The sequence below is a fragment of the Chroicocephalus ridibundus genome, chromosome 1 (assembly GCF_963924245.1).
Source record: "Chroicocephalus ridibundus chromosome 1, bChrRid1.1, whole genome shotgun sequence".
Classification (NCBI taxonomy): Eukaryota; Metazoa; Chordata; class Aves; order Charadriiformes; family Laridae; genus Chroicocephalus; species Chroicocephalus ridibundus.
In genome coordinates this window covers 86,359,914-86,373,056 of record NC_086284.1, presented here as the reverse complement: position 1 = coordinate 86,373,056, position 13,143 = coordinate 86,359,914, and the positions used below count along the sequence as shown (strand labels likewise).

The window sequence follows — 13,143 nt, the reverse complement described above, 5'->3', positions numbered from 1 at the left end:
AATCCTGTCATTTCCCACAAAAAAATAATTCTGGGTTTTGTTCTGCTTTGCGGTCAAAACGAGACCCAACTAATACTAAGAAAACAGAGACTCTGTGACATAAGATATATTTTTGCCACAACCAGAAATTTCTTACAGACTTATCTCCCATCTCATCAAAAATCAATTTTTTTCAAACGAGCTTCTTTCTTCAGTAATTACTTGGATAGGATTTTCTAAACTGGCTACCCCAAAAATGCGCCCTGTACCCATCCCATTTTATCACATTTGGCATATTCCTGAGTTCATTTCCCTAGCGCTCACAGCTACAGCAGGTACTTTTAAAGGCAATGCAGCAAATACCCAAAGACATGATCCTCCACAGTTACGCAGTTATCTTAATCAATATCACAAATTAAAATCCTTCTCTACTTGAGAGTTATGGATTATATTTAAGACTCAAGACTTGTCTAAAGTCTTCTTAACTGAAGGTGTACCATGGAGCTAACTCCACGGCATATGGTGTGTGTAGAGACACTTTCTGCCCTTCCTTGATCTTATACCCCATTTACCTCTAGTTCGAATCAACACATCACTTGGAAAAGCAGCTTAATTTTTTTCCCTTCCACACCACGATACAAAACCCTAAAATTATCACCATTTCACCCAATATAGCTTGCACCTTGTGTGTTGAAATGCGTCATTCAGCCAGCGAGAACCTACTTGTTTGCATCTAAACCAAGTGATCGTCCTCAATCCAGCTAAAGAGCACAGGAACGTCAAAGCAGCAACATCAGACAAAGACAGCACCATCTCCAGTGCCCCTGCACGGTACTCCAGCATTTTATAGCACATGCCACATCACGACTTGTATTTGCATTTCTATCTGTACATAGTAAAGGAAAGGGAACCTATGTCTATTAAAACATACAGATGCTCTTACAAAGGCAGCAATTATTCAAAGAAGGAGGAAAGAAAAAAAAACAACTCATAAATCACACTATTGAGTTGTTTTTGCCTCCCTCTCCATTTATTTTTATTTTTCGCATCTGAAACCTCCGAGTAGTTCACCTTTTACTGCTCCACTGCTGTTACTGTTGGTAACAAAATAATTCTGACTGCATTTGTTAGCCCATAGCAGCCACCCTGTTTTGCAAATGATTAGGCACATTGTTTTATTCTGAAAGCCCATCATCTTGGCTTCCATAGGACACCATTGTGTAAATTATGCCAGAAGTAAATAATGCATGAAATGTGAAATGTTACCTATGCCAAAGCTGATCTAATGTTTCTTGGTGTGGAAAGAGAGACTTTAAGAAGAAAGGATTAAAAAAAAAAAAAAAAAAAACACACAAAAAGCAAACCCACAAGTAAATGAATTTGAAAGGCTCATGCCAAAAAACACTTAAAATTTATAATAATAATAATAATAATAATAAAGTAATGCTAGAGACATTTGCTATTGAAAGTAGAATTCAGCTTCATGACTCATACCATAGTGAGCGAGCAGACACCACGGGCCACGTTCAGACAGCCTAAATTCAAGCTCAGCCAAGTGTTTCCCATCAGCCAACACTAAACCTTCAGTGCCACCAAGCCAGTGAGAATGACAAGGTCTGAATCCAGCATTTCAAGTATGGCTCTGCTCAAAGGAGTAGCTGCCCAACACCTCCTGTCAGAGAAGAGGACCTACCGAGGCGCACGTTCTGATGGCAGGGCTGTACAGATGCAAGGGTAAGATGCTGGAAGAACCATTTGCAGCTTTTTGGGGTGGGGGGGAAGACTGCTCAGGGCAGGGGAAAAAAAAAAAAAAACAAACAAACAGAGATCACAGAGATCAAAAAGGAAGAAGCAGAAGAAAACACTGAAGATGTGCTTTGGCAGTCAGGCTACCTAAAGTTTCTCAAGAAATTGTTTTTATGAAGACATTTGCTAATCATGCTGCTGTAAGCGGGGCAGCTGAGTAATTGCTGTTCATTAGGAAGGCCACCGAACCGTTCATCCAGGTACAACGCTGAACCAACAGGCAACCCGTAACCTTGGGGTAGATTTAAGCAAGCCTTGTCCCAGCTGGAGAGAGCCCACCGCACATGGCAGGGGTGCTCTGCTCGTGGTGACAACCCGTGGGGGGGACACCGGTCAGAGATGGCTTCTTCAGCACTCCGCTCCAAAGCCACCGCCCAAGCTAAAGCAACTGGCAGCACCGAGCGTCTTAACCTTTGCAAGGCAGATTCATGGGAGAAATAAGTTAAATATTATTTAAATGCAGAGATCTCAGACCCTGATTTCATTGCTGGTACGTACTGGAACTACCTGGTTACTCTTCTAGATAAAGACCTGTCTCATCAGTGGGACATCATTAAAGCAAGATTATTTTTTTTTTATTACTTTTTTTTAATATGGTAACATTTCTGTTTTTACTAACACGCAGCATTTTAAAACATATTTAAGCAACCGCATAGCTTAATATACATCTTAATTTTTGTTTTGTGAGAAATTTGCTCCTTTATCGTCTTCAATAAGAGCTACGCCTACTCGTGTAGGTACATGTGATATACGCAAAGTTAAATTTAGATAAAAACTGGAATTCATTTAAAAATACACAGACCATCCTCCTCTGCTAGAAAACGAAAACCACACTTTTCTCATGTATACAAACATTTGGAAGTTTATAAAAACATGTTTTGTCTTTTAAACGCTTCCGTAAATAAACTAAGTATGATCTGCAGTTAGTGATTTAGCTGACTATTTCTGGTCACTGTGTCCTACCAGATGACAGAACTAACGGCTCTCATCCCACCACATCCTTCCACATCATTATCGTATCTAAACTGCGAGGCGGGGGGGGAAGAGTTCTTCCCAACAGAGTTCTCAATTTTACGCAGTGGTCACCAAATAATGCTCCTGAATACGCTGGTAAAAGAAAATATTCCCTCTGTTCAAGAAGAGGGGATTACAATTTGTCCACAGTTGGTCTTCTACTCCAGCAACCTTTTCTAGTTAATTATCCACTCACTCAGCTGTTCAACTGTTTGACTGTCTTAAAAAAAGTTGAACTAGCACATTCTGCTCATTAATGTTTTATTTTGCCATACTGTTGGTATGTTTAGATGTTAATACATCAAAGAATCTTGCTTTGCAAATATTATATAAAACGTATTTCTCAATTTGTAATATTTTAAACTTAAATAGGTTATTTATTCTGATTCCTTGTCACGGAAACGCTTGTTCCACCTTTCATGAATCCACCTTGGCTGAGTTTTTCAGCTCAGCTAAATTCATGCTTTCAGAGTTTATAGGAACCCTCTTTTGCAGGGGGTGCCTGCGCTAGATTCACCCACTGAAGTAGTTGAATTCTGTGTATAACGTTTCCTTTGCAAAACAGATTGAGGACAACATCAGTCAGTCTGTATAAAAACATCACAACACTGACAGCACATTGCTGTACATCTATGCATGAGTAGAAGAGGTTATACTCAACTGTTTTGTGAATCCACAGCACTTAGGCAAGTATCATGACAAAACCACTTATTTTATATTTAAAAAAAAAAACAAACCTTTCTTCATCATCACTCCTTCACACTGTAGCAATCTCTCATGAAGAAAGTTACTTGTTTTCATCCCAATGGATCTTTTTCCTCCATCCCTCTTGTAGAGTTCTTTTAAATCACTGCCACAGCAAAGCACTATTTTATTGGAAAACAAACTAATTCATTCATACTTGGTTGTAATGAGGGTTAATTACTGAAGGCTGCAGGCCTTGGCCAGGCTAATTCTGACCATCCCGCTGAATGTCTGTGACAAGCAGGTCCAGGAGTCTCTGGTTTTACAGAGTGATTTGAAACACACTCGGGAAGGAACAGCTTCTACAAATCTTCTCCTGTGTATCTCAATGCTGAGGCACTCAAAACTATTAATCTTGCAAGCAGTGACTACTAAATGATAGTTTAAAGGATAAACAATAGTTTAAAGATGTACTGGGACTTCAATTTGTTTTGTTTTTTTAATGGAATACATCATCAAGATTGCTTCAGGTGAAGTTTTATCCTTTGGTATAATTTAGGTTTTTGGGGTTCTGGGGTTTTTATTTATTTATAAATAATACTACTATGCTTTTTACATCTGGATTTTGCATGTTCCTGCTTATATAAACAGAAGTTTGCTTGTGACTCTAGAAAAGCAATGACAGTTTGGGGGATCGCGGCCAGAAACATTGATATTGAAATGTCAGTTTTCCTTTTCTCTTCCTGCTGTACCACTTACATGGAGTTGTCCCCTCCCTTTTGTTCCTTCTTGACTCTAAGAGGTCAGTAGGATGTAATTTCTCCACGTGTACTCTAACCCAACGTCACTTTTTGATGGACTCACTGTTAGTCGGTCAGATAAATCGCATTTCCAGCACTACCATAATGCCAAATTCTGTCAAGGGGCACAACAGAGCGAATATTATCTTTTGTAAAGTAATGGTAAGTCCACGCTTTCCTCACTCAAAAAGCTCCTATTTTAACTGCCACAGTTCTTACTATTTTCTACTTGTTTGAGGCAGACAGTTAGTCCCACCCTGGCTATCATGCAGGTACTAATTTATGCTTATGGTATAAAAAAAAAGTATGAAAAAGCCAACCCTTACTGGCTTTTTTCCAAAGGAGTATCAACTTCGCAAATTTTTTTTAATCTATTCACACTTCTGCTTTTTGAACACAAAAATACAGATAAACTGTAGAGTTGTAACTATAGAGACAAGTCACGATAAACACAAATTAACTCACGAAGCCCAGGGAAGAAAAGCAAAATCGCTGGTCTGCGTTCCCTCTTCACACAGAGCTGGAAGAAGAGTCCCAGCTAAAAAAAAAAATGCAGCGTCTGTGCAGCTCCAGCATCATACAATTAGTACTTGTCATCCTCGGAGCTCAAAATAACACAGTGTGTTCATTTGCAGAGGAAAGAATGCGTTTTCTTAAGAAAATTGGATCTCTGTGCTGATAGCGCAAGTTCGCAAATAAGGTTAAGGCTTATAAAACCGGGAATTAAAGATACCATCAGGCAACCAAGTGAGAATTAATCAAATAAGTCAAAAACTAATAAAAAGAGATAAGCATTTCAGTGTAAATCTTGAGTCCCATCCTGCTCCATAATTTCTCAGACAAAAACCTACAGAGCAATACCAACAAACAGTAAAACTAGGACAAGGTACCTCCCCTTTGCTGATCGGCAGCTGATGACTCTATAAAGCACTATTTTCTCCGAAATCCACGCAGACGTCAGCCCCTTGGCGCTTGGCACCCCTAACAAATGCACTTTGGGGTCCCAGACTCCAGGAGCTGAGGCTGTACTTGCCAGCAGCCAACTTCAAAACGGGGTCGCAAATTGCTTGCCCAAAGGGAGAGAAGGCAAACCAGCCATCGTTGACACCTTGCGGCACAGCGGCTGGTGTGGGGTATTGACATCGCAGCGCACAAGGGAAAAAAAACATAATGAACCATTACTGAGACCAGACTGGCCAGTCTTGGCTATACTTGTAGAGACCAACCCCAAGAGATCAATACCGAGCTATGTAACAAGGCACCCTGTGGGACCACCTTTGCTTCCGTGACGTTTCTGTGGCCCCAGTGAGTTCAAAACATTTATTTTTTCACGATTTTTTTTTTCCTTTGCACAAATTCAATTCTTCTTCCCTTTATTAGGAGCCAACCCTTAGGGAACAAGATCTTCAACTTGACCAACATGAGTAAATATAAATCTGGCTGATGCTGTTCAGTTTCTTCTGTTTCTGACAGTCTCCATAACTGCACAGCACGTGACTGGTCTTTTCCTTCCTCCTTGTAAAAATAAAAACAATCCTTGCATGGATCTTTCATGCAAGGGATTATAGACATTTTGCAGAGTTATTTTAAAATCCCCTGGTGAAAGATCTGCCCCAGGCTCTGCGCAAGACTAAATAAAATCTTAATGGTTCTGCCTTTAACCACACTGCATGGCTGGCTGAAGACTTCCAGCACAGGGCGGTGGTATAATTATACAGCCCACAAAAACCACGCTGTCCTGTCCCTGTCATGCCCTCTTCTCCATCCTGTGAAGTGTCTGACGCTGTTAATTTTAGTGCTAACTCCAACCATTTTTCCAGAACTGAACCAACTCTTTTGCGGAGTTAATTTGTCGATCCCTTCTTTATAGGTACAACCTCTACTGTAGGCTATTGCGCAGCAGAATAGTTGGCTTTTATGAGCCTGGGTGTGATGAATCTGTGTTAAATCACCTCATTCTTAGCAAGATGCGGGACCCTCGGGTGCGCACCATCTGCTCCTACTGACCCGGCTGCTCTTGGATTTTTTCCGTTTCTTCCAGCATTTCCTCTTCTGGCACATGCTCTCACATTCCCTACCTGCTCCCTGTTACCTAGCCTCTTTCATCTACATAACCTCTTGGATCAAGCCAAGTAACCCTTAAGCCAAACAAAACCCCTTGCCCGTTTGCTGTTTGGGAGCACGCGTCGACGCTTTTCCCACAGGAATCACCATATTCAACAGCAAAACTCCAGCCGGGATGCACCACCCACGTGATTTTTGTCTAGATCACAAACCCTGCCATTACAGTTCAGGAAGGTGGAAGGAGATTTCCCGTGATGGTTGTGAGCATCTTCAAATCTCAATCAGAGACCGCAAAAGGAAAGGCTCCTTTCTCAAAGCTTCATCCCACTTATTACACAACTACAAACACCTGAAGACACCAGCACAGGTTCAAGTCTTTGCCGTGGCACTAAATGCCAGTTCTGGAAGCATATCAATCTGTAAAACTGCTCCTCAATGAAAACCTTGAGGAGAAAAAGCTGTGAATTGCACATCACTTACAAAACAGTCTGTAGCCCACACAAGGGCCAGGGAACTTCTGGACTGTGCCGGCTCTGCTTAGTAGAAATTCAGAACTGGTTTCCAACCCAAACCTCCCCATTTCCGGCATGGCAAAACTTGACACGACCATTTCTCAGTCGGTCAGTAGGGATGCCTGCGTACTAAGCACTAATTGTGACAGGTGTGGATTTTAAAAAGAATTTAAAAAAAAAAAAAAAAGAAAACTTTTTCATGGTCAACAGTTACTTCACAAAAAATACGTTATCTGAAGCCAAACAACCTGCCTCTGCCTAAAACAGGTGTTCCCTGAAATAGCAGAAAACACGTACCATGAACCTCTGTACCTTGTTCCCATCATTGTTAGGATGGTAGGGGTTTTTAAACAGAAACTATTAGATTGCATTTCTGGAGGATGACAAAAGACAAAATATCAGCAAATCTCTCAAACAATGTTGTGGGGTTTTCCCTATCAAAACATCCACATTTCCAGTTAATTTTTTTTTTTAAACACATTACACTAATTCCTTTTTTTCTTAAGTCCTGGTAAATGTTAGTAAGAATACCTGACAGCGGTGGGTTTTGAAGACAGGAGCTCTAGCCATAGAGCAGAACGCCACTGTGATTAGTGCCATATAAACAAGGGGGGGGCAGGAAGGAGGAAGAGAAACAGCCCCAGATCCCACAGGCCTTATTATCTGAATATTCCTGAAGCCAATTACAGCCTTGTTTCCCAGTAACATTCTCCTCACAGCGTAAATATACCTGGAAATAATCTAAAATAGTAAAAAAACAACAAGAACATTAAAAAACCCCAACATTTCCAGGCTTAAGTCACACATAACTAACAAAATGACTCCCAAAACAGACCATGATAATAAATTACACTTAAATGACAGGGTAAGGAACTACATAGCAAAAATAAGGGGTTTTTTTCCATACTTCTTTGGAAAATGAAGTGACTAATGCCAAAGTCACACAATTTACTAACAGGGCTTTACCAAGTTTCTTAAATATGCCTTCTTATTTGAAATTAAATGCTTTCTTCTTCCTCTGTGCAAAAGACTTAGTCTTGGTGCTAGATCTGTGCAAAATCTTTATTTTCACAGGTCAGTTCACCTGTAAGACCAAGGCCGCAGCGTGGCTCAAAATCAAGCAATACTATGGTGCTTGGTAACATTTTTGTTTTAGAGATCTGGTGAACAGCGCAAGTAAGAGAGGAAAAATATCCTTAAAATACCATCGTTTTTGTTCAGAATCACCTGTGCAATACGAATTTATGTAAGTCACTATGAGAAGACCTGACAGCTAGCCGGAAAGCAGTAGAGGAGTTTAGTTACCCTCGGACAGTGCCAAATTATAACTATACTTCAGCTCAATTTCAACACAACTTTTTTCTGCTTGGTAAACAAAGACTACTGAAGAAACAGAATTCCTGTAAACAAAACTAAAATAAAATATATTAAAAAAAAAAAAAAGAAACAAACCAGGAATACCCTACCTCTGTTTAGTTTATTGTCAGAAGTATTGTGCAACTACGGTGCATTAGCCAAATTACTAACCCGCAGGCAGAGAAGACCACAAGCCCAGAAGAACTGGATGGCAGAAGAACTGGATGGCAGAAGAACTGGATGGCAGAAGAACTGGATGGCAGAAGAACTGGATGGCAGAAGAACCCTTCTCACACCCTGACCAAGCTCCTCCTCAAAAGTGAGGAGGGTTTTGCGCCATCGCCTCTGCTGGGGACCTCTTCTGGGACTCTGCTGCTCTGATGGCCCCAGAGCCTCTTAATTCCTAATACCTAAATGTATTTGCTTGCAAGAACAGACATACAAACACCACAACGCCGTTTTAACCTACAGATTTTGTTTTACCTACAGATTTTGTTCACTGAAACAACATTTAAAAAAATGTTTATATATATATATATATCAGTGATAAGGCAAGAATTAAAGACACGGCATGTCCCTTACGGCTCTGCCAGCAGGACGGTCTCTGTGACATCTGGGGGTCCTTTTGAGGAAGTTAATGGCATCACCGACAGGACCCGGGAGAGAGCAGACCGGCGACGGAGGCCACCGGGCTGCGGGCAGCCGGTCGCCCAGCCCCGTGGCTCCCGTCTCGGCGCAGGAAGGACCAGGACATCGCCGGTCCCCGACACACGGACACCTGGAAGGCAGCGGCAGCAGCGCGGCGACCCAACGCCGCCGGTGGCAAGCAGCTCGGCTGGAAAGAGCAAGCGGACACGAAGCAGCCCCCCGACACCAGGGACAGCCGTGACCCGCTCCGCTCGCCGCCACCGCTCCGCGCCGACCCCCGCTCCGCTCCCGCCGCTCGTCCCGGCCACGGGGCGCGAGGGCACCGGCCCCGCAACCCCCAACTTTCCGGCGGAGGCAGCGCCGGCGCCTCCCCCGCCGCGCTGCGGGCGCGGGTCCCGTCCCGCGTCGTGTCTCCCCCGTCCCCCAGCAAACCCCGCAACTCCGCGGGCCAGCCGGCCGCCCCCGGCCCGACCCACCTGGTGCAGCGTGTCCGGGGGCAGCTGCGAGGCCCGGAACAGCTCGCCCACGCTGCTGCCCCCGGCGGCCGCCTCGGGGGGCGGGCAGCACCGCGAGAAGAGCTCGGAGTAGCGCTGCTGCTCGCTCTCGCTCAGCGGCAGCAGCAAACCCCCGGTACCGGCGGCGGCGGCAGCAGCGGCGGCGGCGGACCCTCCCGCTGGCCCCTGTTCCATGGCGGGGCGGCGCAGGCGGAGCGGGGCAGCGGGAGCCGCGCCGCCGGGAGGGGAGGGGGGGGGACGGGCGGGAGGCGGTGCCGCGCTGCGGCGGGGAAGGTGCAGGGACCGCCTCCCTCCCCCCGCCACCGCCACCGCCCCGCCCGGTGCGGCCGACGGCGGCACCGCAGTGCCCCGGCCGCCCGCAGCCGCTCCCGCACCCTGCCCGCCACGGCCCTCCTCCTCCTCCTCCTCCTCTCTCTCCCCCCCCCCCACCCCGGCAGCTTTATTTCCTCGTTTTCTGTTTTTCTTTTCCCGAGTTGGTTTGGCTTTAAGCTGAATTACCGACCGCCTGCCCCCGCCGCCAGCCCCGGGACCCTCACGGGGTGGGGAGGCGTCAAGCCCCGGCAGGCGGCTGAAGGGCCCGGCTGGGCACGGCCCACGCCGCGGCCGCCCAGTTGCCCATCTTCGCCGTGTCCCTGCCACCTCACCCCGGGGCTTCCCGCTCCCGGGACGGCTGCCAGAGCGCGGACGTGCTCGGTTCTGTCCGCGGGTGCGATGGGGCCTGGACAGCAGCGTGTCCAAAAGGACCACCCGGCTGCTGGAAAAGCAGCGTGGGTGCTGCGGTAAGGACAGGCAATGATGGATCTTGGTGGATCAGATGTGACTGATGAACATCTCGCCATGTTAGAATCATAGAATGTGTTGGGTTGGAAGAGACCTTCAAAGGTCACCTAGTCCAACCCCCCTGCAATGAGCAGGGACATCTTCAACTAGATCAGGCTGCTCAGAGCCCCGTCCAACCTGACCTGGAATGTTTCCAGGGATGGGGCATCTACCACCTCTCCGGGCAACCTGTGACAGTGTTTCCCCACCCTCAGCGTAAAAAATTTCTTCCTTATACCCAGCCTAAATCTGCCCTCTTTTAGTTTAAAGCCATTACCCATTGTCCTATCAAAACAGGCCCCCACTAAAAAGTTTGTCTCCATCTTTCCTATAGGTCCCCCTTAAGTACTGGAAGCCACTATAAGGTCTCCCTGGGAGCCTTCTCCAGGCTGAACAGCCCCAAGACTCTCAGCCTGTGCTCATAGCAGAGGTGCTCCAGCCCTCTGATCATTTTTGTGGCTCTTCTCCGGACTCTATCCAGCAGGTTCATGTCTTCCCCACACAGAAGACTCCAGAGCTAGAGGCAGTAAGTTCTCCAAAGGTTTTCCTTTAACATGAAGGGCAAAGAGCTCCTTGTTTATGGAGACAAAAAATCCTCTTTATTACTCCTCTGTCAGCAATGACACTAAATGTTCCCCCTGCAGGTCGAGCACCACCTTAAAAGTGACAAGCCAAGGTGGGAGGGCTGAGTACATCCCAGCAAAGAGGATGGTTGTGGGTCTCACACTAGTTTTTGGAGCCTTTCCTCCCAGCATTTCAAGGAATAATGTGATCAACCTGAAGGTGATCCTTGTGCATGCCGATGACCTGCAGCAGAGCCAACAGCCCTCTTCACAGCAGCTTTGGTGCTGAGACAGCCTGGTCCAGGAGAAATCGGATTCCCCGCTATTTGCTTGCAGTCCTGCACCGTTAGCGACATGTGGCTAACGTTGTTAGCCACGTTCCTAAACACAAAACATTTAGGAAGTCAAAGTGGTTTAATTTTTATACTCTTGTTTACTATTAATTCTGTCAAAGTATAAAATCCAAATGTAATAATTTTGCATCATGTTTTTACTAGAAAATATTAGATTAGGGTTACTTCAGTTAAAATTGCTACCTATCAATCAGTTTAATTTATGGTCTGTAAAGCCAAAAAAAATTTACTGTCTCATCACCTCCATCCTTGTTAATTAAGACCTGTTATCTCTTTTTTAAATCTTTTTAAAACTACTTTATCCTCCCCACGCCATGCTTCTGTGCCTCCTTCTCACCTGCACAAAACACGCAAACCTTTAGTTCCCCTAATCCGAATTGAAGGTCTGTGCCCGTCTTCTCAATGTGTGGAACGCTGAGTGGGTTGATAGTTGCAGTTATTGGTGGGTGAATTACGGATGATCGCATTTAAGGATGGGGTGTTATGGAGAAATTTTTGTTCCTTTAGGGACAGTGGATTGTCAAGGTATTTTCTCATTTTGAAATGTACTGTTTGAAAGGAGGGCAAGTGTATTTCAGAAACTGAGTCTCGTAGCCTGACTTAAAGTGGCAAAGACCTGCAGTAGCTCAGAAAAATTCTGTGAGTTCTCTTGAGAAGGCTCTGCAGAGCAGAGAGCGAACGACCCCTCGACTGCTGGGTTCTTCACCTGGAGAGTCCTAAGATGTTGCTGGACCTTTTCTGTGTCTTCAGTCAGGTGTGAGATACTCCTCAGAGGACGTGGTACCAGCAATGTGGAGATGACGTAGGGCTTTACCTAACTGTTGCCATATTTAACTGCATGACTATCATGAAAATAGAATAATATCTTGAAACTAACTTATGGAAGAATAGCTGTCTTACAGCTGAACTGGAACAAGAGAGATGTTACGCTGACAAGTAAAGGAAAATATTGTCAACAATTTGTGCTAATTGTGCTTTTTCCCGTGCGTGAAAATGCTCATTGATAACTGACCAGCTCAGTACTTGTGACGCTAATGTCTCATCACAACAAATACTCCCTTCTCCAACACCCCAGCAGACACCGTTTGACCTTTGCTGATCTGTCGGCCTCAGTTTTTCTAAGTATTTCTAAAGTGGACCGTGGCAGGAAGATACTGGAAACACCCACTGTCCCAGAACACAATAGTCTGTCTTACCAGCCACATCTCTTACTGCAAACAAACACAGATGCTTTTCTAGGGTCCTTTTTTTTCCTTTTTTTTCCTCCATTGGACAATTTTCTGCTCTTTCTTGACCAGTAAAACTTGCATTCCTCTCTCCATATGACCCACTTCATGAGAAAAGACAGGATGGCCGTGCTCAAAACCATTCTACCCTGGTATTGTAATCTCCAACCTGTCACCTCCAAGACGCTAAAGAAGTGAACCCCCACAAGCTGAGGGAGGAGGCAGGGAAATCCATGCCTCTCATTTCTGCAGTATCAGTGTGAGCTTATTGGCACAATAGGTGTGACCTGAACACCCCGTGGGCATGAGCGCACCTTCGGGGAGTACCAGGAGTGCGCAGGTGTCTGCACTCCAGGTGTCCTTCGGCCCTTGGCAATACCAGCCAGAGCGACACACTCCATTGAACCCAATACTTACGGGGAGCTTTAACCCCCCCTGGGTGCCTGAGCTGCTTTCTATACAGTCCACTGTGCCTTCTGCAAGGGCACTGACAGTCCTTGCGCGGTTTAAAGTTCTTGTGAGGGTACATGAGTTCAGACCGAGAGGCACTTCATGATAACAGAAGCCAGACAAGTATCGTAGGAAGAGAGTTTCAAGCTTCCTGTGTACAGGGAAGTTGTGATGTCATTGCAGGTTACAAAGCTTCCCTATAACTGAGAAATGCTACATATCAGCAAAACAAAACAATTCAAGTATTTATTGTTTGCTGGGAAAAAAAAATGGAAGTCCGTAACGTAAACTGTATTGAAATCTGCCTTATCAAATTATAGTTTAGATCTGTGTGTGGTCGTCCTTTCCTCCTTC

General features: G+C 45.1%; 1 protein-coding gene across 1 annotated transcript in view; it reads right to left on the bottom strand.

Annotated features, from left to right (window-relative positions):
- The window catches only part of REPS2 (RALBP1 associated Eps domain containing 2), a 107,644-nt gene extending 98,005 nt beyond the window's left edge, over nucleotides 1-9,639 (bottom strand). Inside the window, exon 1 of the mRNA XM_063342412.1 lies at nucleotides 9,340-9,639. Within this exon, the coding sequence (XP_063198482.1) occupies nucleotides 9,340-9,552 (213 nt within the window). The 5' untranslated portion in view covers nucleotides 9,553-9,639. The remainder of the gene's footprint in view (nucleotides 1-9,339) is intronic.
- Between the last annotated feature and the right edge of the window lie 3,504 nt (nucleotides 9,640-13,143).